Genomic DNA, 21,716 nt, shown 5'->3' with positions numbered 1-21,716 from the left:
TTCTTGTTTTGGGAGTAAACAATGGTAAAGGTTGATCAGCAAGCCACCTTGCCCAGTAGTGGTAACAGAGCCCAATCACATCCACATCCACAAGGGCCAAATAACTACCCCCTGATGACATTTTGCCAATACCATAACACCAAGCCTTTACCACATGAGCAACCTCCTCCTCCTCCTCCTCCTCTTCTTCCTGGTGGTCATGGGTCATACACTCAGGGGGTGGGCACTGTCCCTGAGTTCTTTTGCATAAAGCTACTGCTCCACCACTTTGAGCCACAGTGCCACTTCCAGTTCTTGAGTGGTTCTTGAGATAAGAGTCTCATGGGGACTTTTCTGTCCAGGCTGGCTCTAACTCTGATCCTCAGATCTTAGCCTCCTGAGTAGTTAGGATTACAGATGTGAACCACCAATACTTGGCAGACTTCTTATTATTTGTAGACGTTTTCTTTCTGGCTACTCAGAAATATCTTTACTTGATTTTGTTCATAATTTTTTTCTTAGTCATCTTAAGTATTTTATACATCCCGTACACAATTTACTGTTCTTTCCCCCTAAAATACAGACTTTTTTTTTGGTTAAATAGAAAACACTGATTTCATCAACATTAAAAACACTGGTCAGTTTATAGCTTCTGCTAAATCACCTTGCGGTGATCACAGCCCTTCAGCTTTCCCAAACGAATAGTTTAGTTAATAACAATAAAAGTCATAATGGTTAGTAGTTGTCGAGTACTTTGGTTTTTAAAAGGACTTTTGTATCCATTAAACTATTTGAACTGCCTCGCATCACTTTGTGTGATAGGGCTGAGTTCATTGCTTCCATTTTACAGGTAAAGAACTTGAGGCTTAGAGAGATTAAAAAGTTAGCCTGGGGGAAGTAAATGCTACAGCTAGGTCTGGAATCTGGCTCTTCCTGACTCCAAATCCAGGTTTAGAATGCCTCTCCACTTTGTAGTGAATCTTTAGGAACCTGCTAATAAACGCACGACGATTCCCCCTACCCCCTTTTATTGCCTTCTTTTTCTGTTGGCTTCTGTTGCCCAGCAGAGGGGCTTCCTGATGTGCCTGTGTCCAGTCTGGGCATTTCAAGGGAGCACCCACGGGTTCCTTCCTGCCTCCCATCTTTCTCTTCTTCCTTTGCCGTGGTCCTTCCAGTTTCACCATCTGTGCAAATCTCCTTTCCCTAGCTTCAGCTTTCCAAGTCTTCTCTTAGCCCCCAAGGCCCGTGGGACCTCCCATCCGTCTCATCCGCAGGAGAGCCCATCCAGGAAGGGGAGGCCGGGGAGGCTGAGGGCCTGGCCCTCAGCACGCTGGGAAGCCATGCTGAGGGTTACTTCTGCATTTCCTTCCTGGCAGTCCTCGGGAGCATCGCCTCCTCGTCGCCCTCCAGCCCGGCTCTCTGCAGCCCGCCCCGGATCCGCCTCCTGCTTCTTCCTCCCGGAGGTGGTGGAGAGCGCGCGGCGCACCTGAGTCCCTCTCCGGTCATCCCCGCGGAGGCACTGGGGGCTGCTGCTGGGGAACAGGATTTACAGGCCTGGAGAACGCCAATGGGAGATCCAAATGGTCGGGGACTCCGGCACTTTAAGAGGCTTTTCTCTGGGAAACACCCGTCCCCTCCATGCGCCTTATGAATGGAAATACTCCTCCCCCGGTCGAGCCCATTTTCCCATTTCACCAGGAGCCGAAGCCTGCTCTCTCCTGTCGGTCTCCCCGCCCACATCCACGCGGGCAGCTCCAGGAGGGGACGGACAGGAAGCCTTTGGCCGCCTATTAAATCCCACCCATTTCTCCGGGGGCGATTTCCTAACCTTCCGGGACCGAATTCTGCAATTTGATGTGCGTTTTGTCCGAATGGTAGCGACACGGGCCTAAGGGAGGGGGAACGCGAGGGGGTGGGGGGTGGGGGGTATGCGCTCTTTTCCTCGCAACATCGCTGGCGGAGCGAGGGAGCTCACACGACACAGATTTTGGGGCAAAGCCTTTCCATCTGGACAGCACCATGTCCACCAAAGCGGAGCAGTGTAAGTAGCAGCCGGCCCCGGCATTCCGGCCCGGCCTCCGGCTGGGAGCTATTGCATTTGCGGCGTTTGCGGCTGCTGGGAGACCTTGGCATTGTGCTGGTGCGGGGGTGGGGGCTGAGGTTGGGGAGGGTGGGGGGTGCGGGGTGGAAGAGGAGGTGGGGGAGGGGGAGTTAATGGCAACGCGGCGCTGTCCCTGGTGCTGAAAAAAAAAAACCACCCTCCCCAAACCGATGCTGTCTTCTCGGGCTCGTGGTAAGGTTTCACCAAACTAAAAGACCCTGCGGAATGAAATTAAAATGGGGTCATTCTCAGGAAAAAAAAAAAGAGGCCTTGTATCTTTCAGATAAACATTTCAGTATCTCTTGTTGAAGTGGGGGAAGGGGGGCAGCAGCAAATCAGGGGCGGGGAACTGTCAGTTGCAACCAAAGCCTGCTTGGCCTTCTGAGCATGCCCAGTTCTTGGTGCTGGTAGCCATCGGGGAGTTTTGAGTCTGCAGTTTCCACTTCGGGTTGAAGAGGCAAGAAGGGAGAGAAGGGGAGGAGGAGGGAGCCGGGAGCCAGGCAGAATCCTGGCTCCAGTGTCAGGAAAATTAACTCATGAATGCCAACACTCATGCTAGAGCTAACCACAACCTTACGGTGCTTGCAAGAAAGTGAAAGGGGCGCTGGGAAAAGGATCCCACATTGATCTCATTCCCCCCCCCCCCAAAAAAGAGCAGGATTCCTATCTAGGGCCCTTCACACGAACTTTAAGAGCACAGGGGGATTTTGGTTATGCTAGTAATGACTGACCCTGGGCTTGGCTGAAACAACCTGCTAACTCCTTGGGGAGACAAGAAGTTTCTGAGATGATCCCTGTAGTCTCAGTTATTGCACTGCGCACCAGTAGGCCTTGGGTATATACTCGGTAGTTTGATAAATATGAACATTTTCCTGAGTGTGCCAGAGGGATTCAAGAACTTAAGTTTCTGGTGGTAGAGATGTTTTTTTTGTCAAGCAATAGGTTCTTATTTTTAACAGGCATGCAGAACTTACTCATCTAAATGATTTTTTTTTTTTTTGGTTTCTTCCAAACATTACATCTTTGTGTGGATATGCTGTCCCTACCTGTCTTTGTAATCCTTCTTTGGAAGGTTACTAAAGCCATTTTATGAGACACAAAAGACAGGATAATTTGAGAGCAGTATCTTGTATATGATAAGATGAACTATGCCATTTATTCACTGGATAGACTTTGCAGCACATAAAATTCCCAGATAAATGGTTCTTTAGAAATTGCACATCCCAGTGTGTGGAATTACAGTGAGCTGTGAAATCTTGAAGATCTGAGTTTGAATTTCAGTGATCTATGGAATCTTGAAGCTATAAGCTCTGCGTCTGTTTGACCTTGGCAAGATAATTGACCTCCCTGAACTTTATTTCCTCACCTGTAGGGCAATGATACTGATGGGTTGATGTGATAATAAATGGGAGAATACACATGAAAAGTTTAGTGAGCCTAGAACATAGCATATAGTCAATATGTGATGGTAATCATGCTGGAAAATATTTTTCACTTAAATAATACACTTTTTCTAAATAGTTAGGAAACTCTTTTGTGGTTTTTCTTTTCTGTTTATAGTTAAATCTACCCTTACAATTAAATTCTGCTTCTGAAGAGGCTTGAAAATACTGGGTTCATTCTGTTTTGAGTAATGGTAACATAGGTGGAATCAGTGTAGAACTGACTACTGGTGGATGAGATACCCTTGAATATTTTATTGTTCTATGATTGTTAGGAAACACTTGTCATTTGATTTTATAGTTGCATATTATGTAAGAAACTTCAGGTTAAATCCAGTATTACTGTCCTCTTATTGGGTGTTCTTCTTTGATGTATTTTGACATGTATACTGGATGCTTTGTTTTTATCTCTCTTCTGGGCAGTGAATGCCAGGTTGAATATAATTGTGATTGTACAATGAAATTTGTGAACTTTAGCTATTACAGACTTGCTTGTAAAACAGATGTTTTCATCTGTAGAGGATAAACAGGACACTATATTTGGAGCTGGAACATGTGGATTTGAGCTTTGCATGCCCCTTTGGCTAACTGACCTGGGCTAATTAACTTAATTTTGTACCTCAGAATTTCCATCTCTAAAGTAAGGAATGGTAGTAGTAGCTGTCTTTGTTTAGTCTTGGAGGTTTGGAGGGCAAAGGAATAAAATGGGTGAAGGCTGTGAAATGATAAAGTTGCTTTGGGAATTTTTAGATATTTTTATTTAGAACAAAGATAACCAAGGCGTCTTTTTTTCTTTGCCTCTTACATGTGCTAACACAAGTAGACTGACAGGCCAGTGCATAGTACATATGTGAAAACAAAACAAAAATATGAAAAGCTGCATAGTTGATGTCACAAAGGAAAAATACTTTTTACTAAAGAGAACTTACAGATTGGCAGTAGTTTATCCTTGTACTTGGCAGGAGTATAGCTAGTGGGAAGGAGAAAGAGAACAGAGGACCATGAGTTTTTTGGTTTTTGTTTTTTCCCTACTGGATGTGAAGATCACTAGACTGAAAGAGAAGAGACAAGAGAGTTCATTTCCCCTCTGTGTTTAGGAGAGTGCACAGTACTGTTTTCCTAAGGATCAGCCCAGAGACAATTAGGCCTAATATAATGTAAAAATATCTTTATTACTCTTTTTCGTAGGTCCTTTTGATGTAAGTAAAGGTTTCATTGTACAGGAAGTGGATACAGTTTGGTTGAACCAGCAAGAGGAAGTACTTGGATTTCAACCCAAACAGATTACGTGACTTAACCTGTATTGTTCATCACAGAGATATGAAAAATAATTTTTATTTTATGGTATTTTCTTTTGTGTGCTAATAGTGATGAGAGATGGATAGTGTTAGCAAAAATGTGGTTTGGAGCCTGTTTTGAAGTGTTCAGCCTGTTTCCTGTGCTGTCTGCAGAGTCTCATAACAAGAGCGAAAGCTTCCTAGCAATTTCTCAGGGGATTGTACAAGAGTTAAATTATTTTCCTTCCAAATGCTTTTTTTTTTTTATATTCAAGTTCAAGTCAAAGCTGACATAGAATTGAGAATGATAAAAATAAGAATTTGTGATTTCTTCTATTTGGGGTTTTGAAGAGAAACCCTCTTCCACTTTTTCTGTTTACTAAGAGTTAAAGCTTACCAATTTGGAGTACTTTGGGTAGTGGTCTTTCAAAGGAAGCTCTGCTTTTATACCAGCATAAATTAAGCATTGTGGTTGTAGCATCAGACTTTGGCCTGGTTTGCATCTTTCTGCAAGCTCAGTGACCTTGAACAAGTTAATTTAACTTTTCTAAGCCGTGATTGCATCGTCTACAAAACCGGGATAGTAATAGGTGTTGTGAGGATTAAATGAATCCTCCATGAATTATTAAGCATGGAGTCCTGGCACATAATGTCCAGTTCATAGATGTGAGCTATTATTATTGTTATCACCATCAAGTATAGACCCTTGCTGCCAAAATGGGGATAATTATAAAGTTTGGATCTAGTTTCCAGAGTTTAATAGAATAAGAGGTAGCTATGATATAATTTAAACAGAACATGGACTATTGGACTGCTTTCTACAGCATTCAGGTGGGTAGGTGTCCCTCCATGGCACCTTCTTGACTTGACGTGTCTAGCTTAATCATCTAAACAGAGCATTTATAAGGCATGAACTTCCCAGTAATTACATTTTTTATTACATTTTTTTTTATGATGACAGTGTGGCAGTGGTGAACACAAACTCCTTACATAAATATCTATTGAAATTTTAGTTAAATTTGGAAATTAACTTACTGGTAATTTGGGTGTAAATTTAAAAATGGCTAATTGTAGCAATGTGAGTATATACTGTTTTTAATGTATTCATCCAAATCAACATCTTTATCTTAGTATCTAAGAATCCCTCCCCTTTTTTAAACCAGCTTGCTTCTTTTGCTTGCTTGAACCACTTGAACCATACCTTCAGCTTGGTTTTTATGCTGGTTGTTTTGGAGACAGAGTCAGTATTTGTTATTTTTATTTTTTGCCTTGGCTGACCTTGGATTGAGATCTTCTGGATATCAGCCCCCTGAAGAGCTAAGATTATAGGCAAGAGCCACTGGTGCCTGGCTAAAGTCTTTATTACATTAGAGACACTCTTTTTAAGAGTATATCCACTTAGCACTAAGAGTTTGAATTGAACTTGTCCCTCTCCCATGCATATTTAAGGGCCATGCTGCAGAAATTAATAGTTTTCCCTTTTGCACCTTATATGATATTACTAAAATAGATAAGTACTTCCCCTTTAAATTATATTACAACCTGAAATAATTTGAAGTCTTTGTGCCACATTGCTAACTTCTTAGAGGGGAAACTAATTCCATCCATATATGCAAAAATTAGAGTATGACTTAACTGTATTTGTGGTTGCAAAAAGAATAAGGGCTTTTAGCCCATGTTTTGTATGATTTGTCCGTATTATTTAACACTAGTTGCTGCATTCCTTATTTATACCTTCCTTTCTTCGTTTCTGAGTATTCCTAGTAAGGTTAAAAAATTATCTTCAAGTGGTTGTACAAGGAGATTTCAACTTAACATGTCCATTTTGTATAAAATACATCTCGATTAGGGTCACCCCTTTCACCATTCTCTCCCATCTCTTATTCCTCCAAGTCTCAAGTTTCTCAGTTCGATTTTTATGTATTATTGCCTGCCCAAGTTTTTTAAAAAAATCACATCTACCCACCATTTCATCATCAGTCTCTCTACCCTCAGTAGCACATAGGCATTTAACTGTATTTATTTACATTTACATGGCATGAGTTATTACCTGCATGTGGATTACTTCCAAATAAAATTTTCTACTCCAATCATATCTCTGGAACTAGAGACTTCTATCTCTAACCAGGTTATCTTATAGTTATGAAAAATACAAACTCATTGTCTTTTATCTAAACTGAGATACTTCTTTTTAAATGGCACCACTGTTTATCCAAGAAAAAGAGTTAGGAATCTTCCCAGACTTCTACTCCTTGCCATAACAATTCAACAAATCACCAAGCCCTGTTGGTTATGCCAATTAGACTTTATCTTTCTTTTCCTCCTTGTTGTTTTTACATCGGATCATTTTTTTTCAGTTCCTTTAATGCACCATGCTTTTTTTTTTTTTTTTTTTTTGGGGTCCGGTCGTGGGGCCTGAACTCTGAGCCTGGGCGCTGTCCCTCAGCTCTTCAGCTCAAGGCTAGTGCTCTACCACTTGAGCCACAGCGCCACTTCCGGCTTTTTTCTTTTTGCTTATGTGGTGCTGAGGAATCGAACCCAGGGCCTCAGGCATGCAAGGCAAGCGCTCTACCACTGAGCCACCTTCCCAGCCCCGCTTTTTATTTTTAATTGGAAATGTTTTCATTCTCTTTATTGCTCTCTTCTTTACCTGATGTCTGCTTATTGACCAATATTTAGCTTGGAAGCCTTGCCTGGTTGTTACTTATCTCCTTTATGCCTATAGGGTTAGTATTTGCATACTTATGCCTATAGGGTTAGTATTTGCATACTAACCCTATATTTCAGTAATTAGTTTTCTTGTTAGTTGCCCCCATATACTTTGCTTGTAGGTTAAATTGTGTTCATATCTGAGTTGCAATCCATCCCTTAATGCACAGTTTACTCAAGAATTATTTCTTGCCAGACACCAGTGGCTCAAGCCTGTAATCCTAGGAGGCTGAGAGCTGAGGAACATGGTTCAAAGCCAGCACAGGCAGGAAAGTCTTGAGACTCTTATCTCCAATGAACCATTCAGAAAACCAGAAGTGGCACTGTGGCTCAAGTGGTAGAGCACTAGCCTTGAGCTGAAGAGCTCAGGGACAGTGCGGAGGGCCAGAGTTCAAGCCCTACAACCCAGGCCCAGAGTTCAAGCCCCACTACTGACCAACAAAACTAAACAAAACAAAATGATTATTTCTTGTGTAAGTAAAAATGAAGATGGATGAAATATGTTCTGTAAGGAAGATTACATAATCAAGTTTTTAGATATCATTTTACATTTTTTCTGCCTTTTAGACACTGTGAACATTGTGTGAAATGCATGTTTTTGAAATGGATTTACAGGTAAATAACACTACAGTTGCCAAAAGTACTTTGAATATGTTACATCAAATATTATAATTATTTAACAAGTTATACTTTTATTAGACATTCATTGTGGTTTTTGGTTCTTTTTTTTATTAAGCTTGCCTTTTATTATGTTCAGTATAAAAATTATGGTTCTTAGTTGGTGGACAGTTTTTAGCACATGACCAAGTACTTTTCATCAGATAAAGTTGCAACGCATCTAAACGCAAAGACTCTTTGGGAGACAGTTTTACTTGGGTCCTGTTCAAATTTTATGTACTAGATTCTCAACCAATAAATAAGATTTAAGTTGAGGTTCTTGTTTTGAAGTAGTGCTTTGTGTAGGGTGTTCATGTGCATTTATTATATTCTGAAACGTGGTAACTGTATCATTGAACACATTTACTGCATCAAAAAGTACAGTAAGCAAAAGTATGTTATCAATAAGATAGTTTTCTGTTGTGTGGAAAACTCAACCATTTCATGTGGGAGTTTTGCTTCTTTTGGTTCATGTATTCTATTTCTGTCTTGTTTTTCTCTCCTTCTGGCCCTTCAAGAACAATGTTCCCAAACAGCATATAGATTATCCTGTAAGTCTCATTTAACATTTGATATGAGATTAAAATTAGAAGGATATTTAGAATTTCAAGACATTTATTTTCATAGGTCCTAGAGACATGAGTTAAATCAAAGAATATATGTGTATACTTCTATGTTTATATGTAATGTTATTTTATTGTAGAATAAATGAGATTATCTTACAAGTAAAAATAAATACTATTCACAATTATATTACCAATTTGGTGTAGCAGAGTTTGGCATATCATACCAAGAAAGAAAGCTTAGATATTTATGATTTTGCCAATTGTGTGCTAAGCAACTTGGTAAGAATTTAATTCATTCTCATATCATCTTTGAGAAGAAAATAGTGTTATATTAATACTTTTATTTTATCGCTTAACATTCCTCAAGTATCTCATTTCCTGTTTATTCTTTTCATTGCTAACCTAATTATGGAATTTATCATTTTTCTATTATAACAACCTTCTGACAACCTTCTGACATAACTTTCCTGTGTTTTACTTTTGTCTTCATCATAGCTGCCTGAATACTATTCAAAACAGACCATCTTTCTCCTCTTTAAGACACTTGAGTAACTTCCCATCCCTACTGACCTGTATTAGAGCTCTAATTCTTAGAGATTTGAGTAAGCTCTTAAGTGGTAGAATATCTGAAATATATGTGACTAGTTGCTCAAAAAATACTCATCTATGATCTGACAAAATTTCCAGACACTTTCTTTTGTTTTGGTTGATTGTGGGGCTTGAACTCTGGGCCTGGGCACTGTCCCTGTGCTCTTCAGCTCAAGGCAAGCACTCTACTGCTTGAACCACAGAGCCACTTCCGGTTTTCTACTGGTTTATTGGAGATAAGAGTCTCACAGACTTTCCTGCCTGGGGTGGCTTTGAACTGCAATTCTCACATCTCAGCCTCCTGAGTAGCTAGGATAACAGGTGTGAGCCACTGGCTTTGTCACTCAAGGTGGATGCTACTTGAACCATAATTCCATTTCTGGTCTTTTGGATAACTGGGGATAAGAGTATCAGAGGCTTTCCTCCCTGGGCTAGCTGTGAACCATGTCCTTAGATCGCAGCCTCCTGAGTAGCCTAGTCCTTTAGGAGTGTACTGTTTATGTTCAAGGGAAGAATTCACATTGTCTTGCTTTTAGCTTCTAGTGATGGCCACCAGTCTTTGATATTGCTTGGCTTGTAGCTTTAATTCTCCATCTCTATGTACTCATCACCTCTGCCTCTGTATCCAAACTTCCTCCCTTCTCTTCCGAACACACCAGTCACTTGGCTTAGAGCCCATCATAATTCAGGATGGCCTCATCTGTAAAGATTCTATTTTGCAGAAAGAACACTTTCAAATGTATCTGAAACTGGTAGTTGACCTATTTTGAGGGAAATGTAACTCAACTAATTAAAAACATTATTAAATTTTATTCTGTTGATTTCTTTGTTATGCCTGAATCTTTCATATAACGTATTTGTTCTTCTTGCATTAGTTTTGTATCAACTCCAAAATGATATATGTTCCTATGAGAAGAATCCAAAATAAAAATGATATTGAGTAAAGAAGAATTAAATAACTATTTAAATAACTTGTTTTAAGTTGGCACTGAGCCATTAATCAATACATTGTATATATGACAGTTTCACTAACTTCATTAGTAGTACCACTCAATATTTCATCTACTTGTCTATTCACTTATTCAACAAATATTTATTGGGTGTCTGCAATGTATCAGGTACTGCAGTAGACTCAAGAGATGCTTAGAGTCTTCACTGGCAGTATACTTTGTTGAGATGTGTATATTCCCTAGCTTTCCTTTAATACCTGGTCTAGACTAAAACCAGGACACTAAAGTGAAGTTGGTATGACTTATTCAAAAGGCAACAATTGCTTTTTTTTGGGGGGGGGCCCGGTCGTGGGTCTTGAACTCTGGGCCTGGGCACTGTCCCTCAGCTCTTCAGCTCACGGCTAGCACTCTACCACTTGAGCCACAGTACCACTTCCGGCTTTTTTCTTTTTGCTTATGTGGTGCTGAGGATTCGAACCAAGGGCCTCATGCATGCAAGGCAAGCGCTGTACCACTGAGCCACCTTCCCAGCCCCGGCAACAATTGTTTTTATGATCATAAATACCCCCCCTACATATATATACATATATGTATATATACATATATGTATCTCTATCTATCTATCTATCTATCTATCTATCTATCTATCTATCTATCTATCTATCTATCTATCTCTATCTATCTATCTATCTATACTGGGATTTGAAGTCAGGGACTCCAGGCTAAGTAGGCTGGTGCTCAACACTTGCCCCATGCCTCCAGACCCTATTTCTGAAATAGTGTCTTGCTTTGCATCCAGCCATGGGCGTGAGTTGAGATCTAGGGATTTGTGTCATTGCTAGATCACAGGCATGTGTCACTGAATTCAGCTTCCCTCCATGGAGATGGAGTCCCTCAGATTTTTCTGCTAGCCTGGAAAGGCATTCCTTCCAATCTCAGCCTCTCACATAACTTGGGATGACAGGTGTATATTATTGTGCCCATTGTGTTAAAAGGGTTTGTGACTTTTCTGCCCAGGCTGGCCTCGAAGTATAATCCTCCCATTCTCAGCTATGCCTATCTTATTATTCCTTTCTAAATTCGAGATTAAAATTTTGTGAAAATATTTAGATACTTTCATTCAATGTTGTGCTTATTTTTCAAGTTTTTCTTTCTTTTTTTCAGAGTCTTCCAAATTAGCTTTGAAGCAAGTTTCCATAGCTCCAGAAAATACCTGATAGTATTTTTATGACTATTAGGTACATTTATAAAATCTCTTATGGAGAATTGACATTGAGTCTTACTACCTAAAAACATGTCTTTTTATTTGTCCAAGTCTGTTTATTCCTTTACAGAGGTGCCTATAGTTTTATTTCCCATATAGGTTTGAGAATTTCTTATTGACTTTATGCTTATTTTTTAAAAATATTTTTGTTATAATTGGAATGTCTTTTTCCTTTTATTTTTAATTTTTATACATCAAGGCTATTGTTTTGTTTTTGTTCTTTTGCTCAAGGCTAGCATTCCACCACTTGAGCCTCAGCTCAATTTCTGGCTTTTGGTTAGTTAATTGGAGATGGACTTCCTTGCTGGAGCTAGCTTTAAATTGCTATCATTACATCTTAGTCTCTTGAGTAGCTAGGATTACAAGCATAAGTCACTGGTGCTCAGCCAGGCTACTAAATTATTATTATTGTTATTTTGTGCTGATCCTAGGGCTTGAATTCAGGACCTGGGTGCTGTCCCTGAGTTTCTTTGCTCAAGGCTAGCACTCTACCACTTTGAGCCACAGCACTTCTTCCAGTTTTCTGATTGTAATTTGGAGGTCAGAGTCTCACACACTTTACTGCCCAGGCTGGCTTCAAACTAATCCTTGGATCTCCTGAATGGTTTAGGAGTACAAGGTAAGCCACTGACACCCAGCTGTTTAACAGATTTTTAAAAAATTAAGTTTTGCATTTATATGAAAAAATTAGTTTGTAGATTTTATGGGAAGTAGAGTGAGGGCATTGAGTCTAATCAAGATATAGGAAGAATATCATAATAATTTTATGAGTGCACATTTTCTTTCTTTGCTGTAGAATAAAGTAGGATTGATCATTAAAAGTTGGTTAGAGGGCTGGGGAGGTGGCTCAGTGCTTGCCTTGCATGCATGAGGCCCTGGGCTCAATTCCTCAGCATCACATAAGCAGAAAAAGCCAGAAGTGGCGCTGTGGCTCAAGTTCAGGCCTCACGACTGACAAAAAGAAAAAAAAATTGTTAGAGTTCACCTGTGAAAACTCTCTATCTTTGAGCTTTTTTTTTTTTTTTTTGTAGTGGAACTCCTTAACTTTTTTGTCTATTTGTTCGATGAGATTTGGTAATGTTTTATTTCTCTAAAAATTGTGCATTTCCAATTTGTTTGCATAGAACTGTGTGAATGAGTCTCTTAGGAATTAAAAAATTTTCTTTTTTGGGGGGGGGGTCTGGTCGTGGGGCTTGCCTCTGGGCCTGGGCGCTGTCCCTCAGCTTTTCAGCTCAAGGCTAGTGCTCTACTGCTTGAGCCACAGCACCACTTCTGGCTTTTTTTTTTCTGCTTAGGTGGTACTGAGGAATCGAACCCAGGGCCTCATGCATGCAAGGCAAGCGCTCTACCACTGAGCCACCTTCTCAGCCCCAAAATTTCCTTTTATGATGTTTGTTTCTCTTTATTATTTTTAATGTTGTCATTTAAGGTCACGTGTTGTATTTCTTCCCTCTGCACCTCTTCCTCTTTATTGGATTAGTCAGTGGTTTGTCTATTTTAGTGGCTTCTTTCTCAAGAAATCAGATCTTGGTTTTATTTTTTACATCTGTGTTATTTGAGGGAAGAAGAAATAGGGTTTCGTAGCTTTTCAACTTTTATTATTAATTCCTGATTATTTTTATTCTAATTCCTTTGTTTTTATTTTAGTATTCTTTTTCAATATTTTTGAATTAGCTGTTAATTTATTTTAGTTTTTAATCAACATAGGTACATGCCATTTTTCTTTTTACCTTCTTTAGTTGTGGCCTATAGATCCTGGTAATGTTGGGCTTTTATTATCATTATTTCCAAGAAATTCTGAAATAGAATTTTATATTTGCCTTTAATTCAAGAATTGTTTAGAAGTGTATAAAATTCAACATGGAAAGGTATTTTTGTTCTTCAATTTTGGTATTTATTTGTAGTTTTATTGCATTATGTTCTAAAGATGCTACTAGCTTATTTTTACTCTTTAGAACTTTGAGGTTTTTCTGTCTGTCTTAAAGTTTAATTATGTCTTATGCCTAATCCATATGTTCTGGAAAAAATTTGTAATCTATTTTTGGTATAATATGTATATATATATATATATATATATATATATATATATATATATATTCTTTCTGGTGGCATTAGATGTTAAACTGTTATAACCCTTCCGGCCCTATTTGCTTCAGTCATTTTTCAGATAGGCTCTCATACTTTTTGTCTAGGCTGACTTTGGCCTGCGATCCTCCTGCCTTCACCTGCAGTATAGCTGCAAAGAATTAGGCCATGGTGGTGGCCTAGCTTGTTTATGTGACAGAGTCTCACTAAATTTTTCCCATGCTGGCCTTGAACATTATTTTCCTATCTTCATCTCCCTAATAGCTTAGACTATAGGTGTGAGCCACCATCCCTGGCAGTTTGATTCCTTATTTATGTTATTTAGCTCTTGTATACCTTAATTTTTGGTCTATTTGATCTTAGATGGGAGAGGTTTGCTAAATTCTTTTATTACTAGTGTGTTTCTGTTTTTTCTTCTTGTATCCCATGTAGGTTACTTCTTAACGGAAGTTATTAGTATTCTATTGCATGTAAATATCAATAACTGAAGTCTTCATTGTGAATAGCTTTAGACCTTACATATTTCTTTATCTATTTAATACTTTGTGGAATGCTACCTTGTCAGACATCAAGACATGATCCCTGTTTTCCTTTTATTTGTGTTTGTCTGGTATATCTTTCTCAATCTTTTTATTTTTTAACTCTTATGAATCTTTTTGTTTTAGGTATGTCTCTTGTATTCTGCATAGTGTTGGATTTTGCTTTATTAGCCAATGTGAAAATCCTTTTCTTTCAATTGGTGAGTTAAGCCCATTTAAATATGTTGATATGATTAATATATTTGGCCTCAGTTCTAACATATTGTCTTTTTTATGTCTTTTATGTCTGGGCTTTTTTATGTAAAATATAGTTTTGTTTTCTATTTTTTCATTAAATTTATACCAATACCCTTATACAATGCCAATAGTCTGCTTTTTTTAAACTACTTCCTCACAGTGAATAATACTGGAATTACTTGTAACCTGTTCTTGCCATATCCTTCTATCCCATTATCTAATATAAAATAACATTTTAAATTTTCTATCAGTACCTATTAGACATTTATATTTGCATGTATTCCTCTTCCCATCCTCCAGCTTAAAACTTTTATCATGTCTACTATACTTTCTTATACTCATGATTCATCATTGTTCTGCAGATACGTTGAGATTTAATAACAACTACTCATTCTGCCTCCTCTTGTAAATATCTTTTTCTGATAGAGTCATAGGAAGGACTAGTAGGATCAGTATACCTTGATATTTATCTACATGCATATATGCATGTGTATATGAGTGTCTACAAGTTTGTGATGGTTTATTTGCAGCTTTGTACTTGAAGGTCAGGTTGAGTAAATTTAAATCCTTAACTTATATTGCCTCTACTGAGCGTCTTAAATTTGTTATATCCTTTTGGGTATTCATTAAAAGTTGGTGCAAAGTTAGATGACAATCTTGTTTTCTTTCTCTTATCAATGACCTATTCTTTTTGCCTGGTTGTTCAGTTGTTGTTTTTTTTTTTTTTGTGGGGGGGGTGGAGGGGGTTTGGTCATGGGGCCTGAACTTGGGGCCTGAACACTGTCCCTGAGCTCTTCAACTCAAGGCTAGTGCTCTACCTCTTGGAGCCACAGTGCCACGTTTTCTGGTGGTTAATTGGAGATAAAAGTTTCATGGGCTTTCCTGCCTGGGGTGACTTTGACTTGCAATCCTCAGATCTTAGTCTCCTGAGTAGCTAGGATTACAGGTGTGAACCACCAGAACCCTGTGCTTTTTCCCATTTAAAAAAAAAATAGCTTTAATGGCAATAGGTTTGTTGGTGGCCATGTTGAAATGATTGTAACATATCCTTTCAACATATAATTCTACGACATTTTTTATTTTAGCAAACTGCTCTGAAAATATAGTTTTAATATTTGTCTTATTCCATGTTTTGAAATACTTCCTTCATGATAGAAATTCTTCCCATTGTATGTATGTTAGATTTAAAAATTATCTCTGTACAAATCACTTCTTAAGAATGCTTTTAGAATATCTTTGTCTTTCTGTGTATTTTTTAGAACTAGTCATATTATTTTATAGTCTACATGCGAGTAGACTATTCATGGTGATACTACATGTATATAGAAATATACTTTTTTGACCTTAATTTTAAATGACACATACAAATAAAAAATGGATAGCATTTGTTAAATATTATCTTGACTCATGAATCTCATTTATTCATTTGAAAGTATGAACATCTTGTAGTGTTCATCTGCCTAAGTACTTACATATTAAAATATAGGTTATTTTGTGCCAGACCTAGAAATTGAACTCAGTTCCTGATCTTTTTTGATCAAGGCTAGTGCTCTACAACTTTAGCCACATTTCACTTTCAGTTTTTTGGTAGTTAGTTGGCGATAAGGAGTCTCCTGGCTAGGCTGGCTTTGAACTATGATCCTCAGGTGTCAGCTTTCTTTTTTTTTTTGGGTCCGGTCCTGGGGCCTGAACTCTGGGCTTGGGCACTGTCCCTCAGCTCTTCAGCTCAAGGCTAGTGCTCTACCACTTGAGCCACAGCGCCACTTCCGGCTTTTTTTTTCTTTTTGCTTATGTGGAGCTGAGGAATCAAACCCAGGGCCTTGAGCATGCAAGGCAAGCGCTCTACCACTGAGCTACCTTCCCAGCCCCAGGTGTCAGCTTTCTAAGTAGCTAGGATTAGAAGTGTGTGAGCTACTGGTGCCCAGCCTGCTTTGATGCTTTTTTGTTAATTATGGGAATTGTTACATTTAATAAAAGTACATTCATGTAATCACTATTATAATAAAAATAGAGAATAATATCTTTACCTCAAAGAGTGCTTGTGACCTTTGTCCTTGATCCCCAGTCCTAGGACAACATTGATCTTCTTTCTGTTATCAAAACAGTGCATTAGAATTTCATGTAGATGGAATCACTTGGTATTTAACCTTGTCTGGCTTTTGTATTAACCAGCTGTTAACTAAGACAAAATACCTAAAATAGTCCATTTGTAAGGATGAAAAGTTTATTGGGCTCACAGTGTTTGAGATTCATAGCTTTATAGCTTTTTGGCTGTATTGTACTTAGTTTGTGACAAGGTATGACATTGTAGCAGGAATACATCACAGAGTGAGCAGTTCACCTCATGACAGCCAGGAAACAGAAAAGAGGCATTAGGGTTCTAATATCTCTTTCTAGGCAGTACTCCCAGTGGCCTAACTTTATTCCAATAGGCTCCATTTCCCAAATTTCTACCACCTCCCCATATCACCATAGCCCAAAGACTAAGCCTTGAACCACATGGGACTTTGGGGGACACGGATCCAAATGATAGTAGCTTTTATTTAGCAGTTTTGGAGGTTTGCTCATATTATATTTATTAACATTTCATTTTTTTTTGTTGCTCTGCAGTACTTCATGACATTTGTATATTGCAATTGTTTATTCATTTACCAGTCATTAGACATTGGATTGCTTCTTGCTTTGGTTATTATGAATAGTGTTTGCAGGAATATTTGCTGTATGAAAACCATATTGACATGGTTTTACTTTTCTAGGCTGAATACCTAAGAGTTATATTGTTTGATAGTATGAAAAGTGAATATTCAATATTATAAGGTATTGCCATACCCTTCCAAAGTGGCGGTAACATTTTGCATCCCTTTAGCAGTATGGGAGATAGGTTTAGTTGCTTCACATCCTTGCCAACACTTGACATTGGCATTATAAACTTAGTCGTTCTAGTAAATGTGTGGTATTATCTTATGGTTTTAATTAGCATTTCCCTGAGGACTAATGATGTTGAATTTCTTTATATGTCCTTTTTAATAGTTTGTATATCATGTTTTGGGTATTGTCCCAAACTTTTGTCTACTTTTATTCAATTTTCTTTGGGTCTTCTTTAATGAATGGCAAGAGTTCTTTATTCTCTGTATTCAGCAGTTTGTTTAAAATTTGTTTTGCTTCCAATCTGTAGCTTACTTTTGTGTTTTCTTAACTGAGAGTTTTGAGAAGCAAACTTTTATGTAGTTAGTCTATCTTACTAATTTTTTCTTTAATAATTTGTGCTTTTGATATTTCACTTAAGAATTCTTTTTCTAATTCAATGTCATGAAGATTTTTGTCCATTTTTTCTTTTTGTACATTTAATAGGTTTATCTCTAACAATTTGGTCTATGAACACATGTGAGTTCATTTTTGTGTATGTTGTGAGGTTAAGGTTTGAGGTTCATTATTTCCATTTACAATATCATTTTGTCTTAGTTCCATTTGTTGTAAAAATGATCTTGATCTCTTAGGAGAAAAAAACACAAAGGCACAATGCCTATGTGCCTCTTCATATTTATATAAAATTATATATATATATATATAAATGAACTCTAAAATATGGAAATGAGATCCTTTTGGTTTTTAATTTTAATTTTAGTTTTTTGTTGATTCTGTTTTCTTTTCTTTATGCATGGTATATTCAAGTATAATTCTTAGGAAGGGTGTTAGGGAGGGTATAGAACTCAAGGGAAAAAGGGTGCAAAAGTTAAGCGGTGGAGCTCACTGGACACTGATAAAAGCAAACTGTACAACCCTTGGGAAGAGATGGTAGAGAGGGACTGGGAGAGAATGAGGAAACAGAAGACAACGTAGGAAAGGAAACATACCCATTACCTGACTCATGTAATTGTAATCCCTCTGTATCATCACCTTTATTATAACAATAAAGTAAATTAACGTAACTCCCCCCCTCCCAACCCGTATCTTGGTTTCTACTCAATTACTTTGGGAATTTTGTTGAAAATCAGGGCTGGGAAGATGACTCAGTGGTAGAGCGCTTGCCTTGCATGCCTGAGGCCCTGGGTTCGATTCCTCAGCACCACATAAGCAAAAAGAAAAAAGCCGGAAGTGGCGCTGTGGCTCAGGTGGTAGAGTGCTAGCCTTGAGCTGAAGAGCTGAGGGACAGTGCCCAGGCCCAGAGTTCAGGCCCACGACCAGAACCCCCCCCCCCAAAAAAAAAAAAAAGAAAAAAAAATCAATCAATCATATATGTGTTGATTTATCTCTGTGTGCTGATCTATTTATTCATTTTTATGTCTGTCTTTTTTCTTTATTGTCTGGGGCTTGAACTCTGGGCATTGTCTCTGAGCTTCTTTTGCTCAAGGCTAGTACTCTACCAATTGAGCCACAGTGTCACTTGGGGCTTTTTGAGTAATTTATTGGAGATAAGAGTCTCATGAACTTTCCAGATCTGCCTGGCTTCAAATCTCAGCCTCCTGAGTAGCTAGGATAACAAGTGTGAGCCACTGGTACCTGGCCATGTCTGTCTTTTTGGCTTATATTATTGATACAGGGGACAGGATTTCATTGTTGTTTCTTCACATTTTATTCTAATCAATTTCACCCCTATACCCTTATCTCTAAGGGATATCAGCCTCAAGTTTCCTTGTTCTGTTTTTATAGTTTTATTAGTCTATTTCAATAGTATTCAATTTTCTTTATTCTCTTCCAGGCATATACATGCCTATCTTATTACTCTATGCCTTTCATGCTTTATTATCTTCCAAACTTAGTTTTAGCTATTTTAGGTGCTCTTCACATAAATTTTAAAATCAACTTGTGATTTTTTTCTTTTTTTTCTTTTTTTTTGTCGGTCGTGGGGCTTGAACTCTGGGCTTGGGCGCTGTCCCTCTGCTCTTCAGCTCAAGGCGAGCGCTCTACCACCTGAGCTACAGCGCCACTTCCGGTTTTCTGGTGGTTTATTGGAGATAGGAGTCTCACGGTCTCTCTTGCCCGGGCTGGCTTTGAACCGCGATCCTCAGATCTCAGCCTCCTGAGTAGCTAGGATTACAGGTGTGAGCCACCAGCGCCCGGCTCGTGATTTTTTTCAAAGAAAACTTACATTTTGATCTATTGATTACGTTGAGCAGAATTCTTAGTAATAAATCCTTCAGCCTTTGTAATAAGGTATATTTACATTAATTTAGGTCTTTATTTAAGTATTCCTTACAACGTTTGGTATTTATTATATCTTTAACTAAATTTATTCCTAAGTGTTTTTGTGAATAAAGTTGCTTTTCCAGTTTCGTTTTTTATTTATTGATAATGTAGATAAAAGCTATTGGTTTTTGTGTGTTCATCTTATACTCTTCACCCTGCCACATTTACTTATTAGTTTAACAGCTTAAACTTTTTTATTACCTATTTTTCTTTTATTATTTAATTTTTCATTACTTTTTCAACATGCAAAACCATGTTTACATCTACCTTCCAATCTTTATGTCTTTTATTTCTTTTTCTTGTCTTATTACCCTGGCTAGGACCTATGGAACAATTTTATTTTAATATTTTCTGTGAACATTTTCAATCAATTTCTTTGAGACCTTGCTCACAAAAATGTGCTTCAGATACATCAATGAAATACATTTAAAAATATTGCTATTTTTATTATAAAGATGATGTACAGAGGAGTTATAGTTACGTAAGTCAGGTAATGAGTACATTTCTTTTTGAACAGTGTTACCCCTCACCTTGTTTACTCCCTGCTTTCCCCTCCCATCACCAGCTTTGAAACAATTTTAAAGTAATGTGAATGGTTGTCTTTGTCTTAATATTGGTTCTAGGAGAAAAGAATGAGCTTAGACCACCTTTTCAGTTCTGAAATAAATGGCATTTAGTTATTATGTGTAATGCTTAAAAATATTGTTGAGTTCAATTAGCTAATATTTTAATGAAGATTTTTGTATGAATGTTAAAGAAAGATATTAGGCCATAGTTTTCTTTTCTTGTACTATGCTGGTCTTGTTTTGGAGTCTTGATAAAGTTGGTCTCATAAAATGAATTGTTAAGAGTACCTTTTGCCAGGTGCTGGTGGCTCATGCCTGTAATCCTAGCTACTCAGGAGACTGAGATCTGAGGATTGTGGTTCAAAGCCTGCCCAGGAAGAAAAGTCCCTGAGACTCTTATCTCCACTTAATCACCAGAAAACCTGAAGTGGTGCTGTGGCTCAAGTGGTAGAGCACTCAGAGTTGGACAGTGCCCAGGCCCAGAGTTCAAGTGCCATGACAGGGGGTTGGTCGCTTGTGGGCCTTGAACTCTGGGCCTGAGCACTGTCCCTCAGCTCTCCAGCTCAAGGCTAGTGTTCTACCACTTGAGCTACAGCGCCACTTCCGTTTTCTGGTGGTAAGAGCTTCATGGACTTTCCTGCTGGGGCTGGCTTTGAACTGCAATCCTCAGATCTCAACCTCCTGAGTAGCTAGGATTACAGGAGTTAGCCACCGGCGCCTGGCACGTCTTTTCTTATATGGAAATGTGACAGTGTGACAGTTGTAAAACTAGTGCATGTTAGTAAAGAGTTATTATTTTTTGTATTTTTTTGAAAGAGTTTATGCAGATTGGTCATTGAATTTTACTTAAATTTTTGGTAAAATTGTCCGTTCAAGCCATCAGTGTCTGAAGGCTCTTTTTTTGTGTTGGAGTTTTTAATGCTTAAATTCAGTTTCTTTAATTGATATAGAGCTGCTCAAGTTACTTTTGGTGAAGGAGAGAGGGTTAATTTTTTTCTTGGGACCATATGATGATATGAAGGAAAACACAGACTGAAAATCAGTTTTTCCTACTATGTGCTCATAACACAGATCACTTCTGTGATGGGAATTTCTCCCCTTCATTATGTAATCATTAATTCTATAGTGGATATCAGCTGTATGTCTTCTAATTCAATTCCACCTTTTTATTTCTTCAAAGAGATTTTGTTTTTGGGACTGGGAAGGTGGCTCAGTGGTAGAGCGCATGCCTTGCATGCCAGAGGCCCTGGGTTCGATTCCTCAGCACCACATAAGCAAAAAGAAAAAAGCCGGAAGTGGTGCTGTGGCTCAAGTGGTAGAGCGTTAGCCTTGGGCTGAAGAGCTGAGGTACAGCACCCAGGTCCAGAGTTCAGGCCCCACGACCGGACCCCCCCCCCAAAAAAAAAAGATATTTTGTTTTTTAACATACTAATTCACCTTCTAAACTTCTTATTAGTATAAATTAATTGCCAAGGAATTTTATGGTGATATTTGCAATTTGAAAATAATGTACTTTGATCAAATTTACCCCATTTGTATCACTTTATTAACCACCTATGTCCTCCCACA

At 38.3% G+C, this 21,716-nt stretch overlaps 1 protein-coding gene across 8 annotated transcripts in view; it reads left to right on the top strand.

Annotated features, from left to right (window-relative positions):
• Positions 1 to 1,302: 1,302 nt before the first annotated feature.
• Unc79 (unc-79 homolog, NALCN channel complex subunit) overlaps positions 1,303 to 21,716 on the top strand; it is a 238,323-nt gene continuing 217,909 nt past the window's right edge. For 6 of the 8 annotated variants that reach the window (XM_069997678.1, XM_069997679.1, XM_069997675.1 and 3 more), the window contains exon 1: positions 1,931 to 2,020. In XM_069997678.1, coding sequence (XP_069853779.1) covers positions 1,999 to 2,020 — 22 coding nt within the window. In that variant the 5' untranslated portion in view covers positions 1,931 to 1,998. Of the gene's footprint in view, positions 2,021 to 21,716 lie in introns of all 8 variants that reach the window. The other 2 variants (XM_069997680.1, XM_069997681.1) reach the window with 2 other exon arrangements.

Source organism: Dipodomys merriami, unplaced genomic scaffold (genome assembly GCF_024711535.1).
Source record: "Dipodomys merriami isolate MVZ:Mamm:240054 unplaced genomic scaffold, mDipMer1.0.p SCAF_50, whole genome shotgun sequence".
NCBI classification, from domain to species: Eukaryota; Metazoa; Chordata; class Mammalia; order Rodentia; family Heteromyidae; genus Dipodomys; species Dipodomys merriami.
The sequence above is the reverse complement of the archived record's forward strand: the minus strand, read 5'-3'. Positions and strand labels throughout refer to the sequence as shown.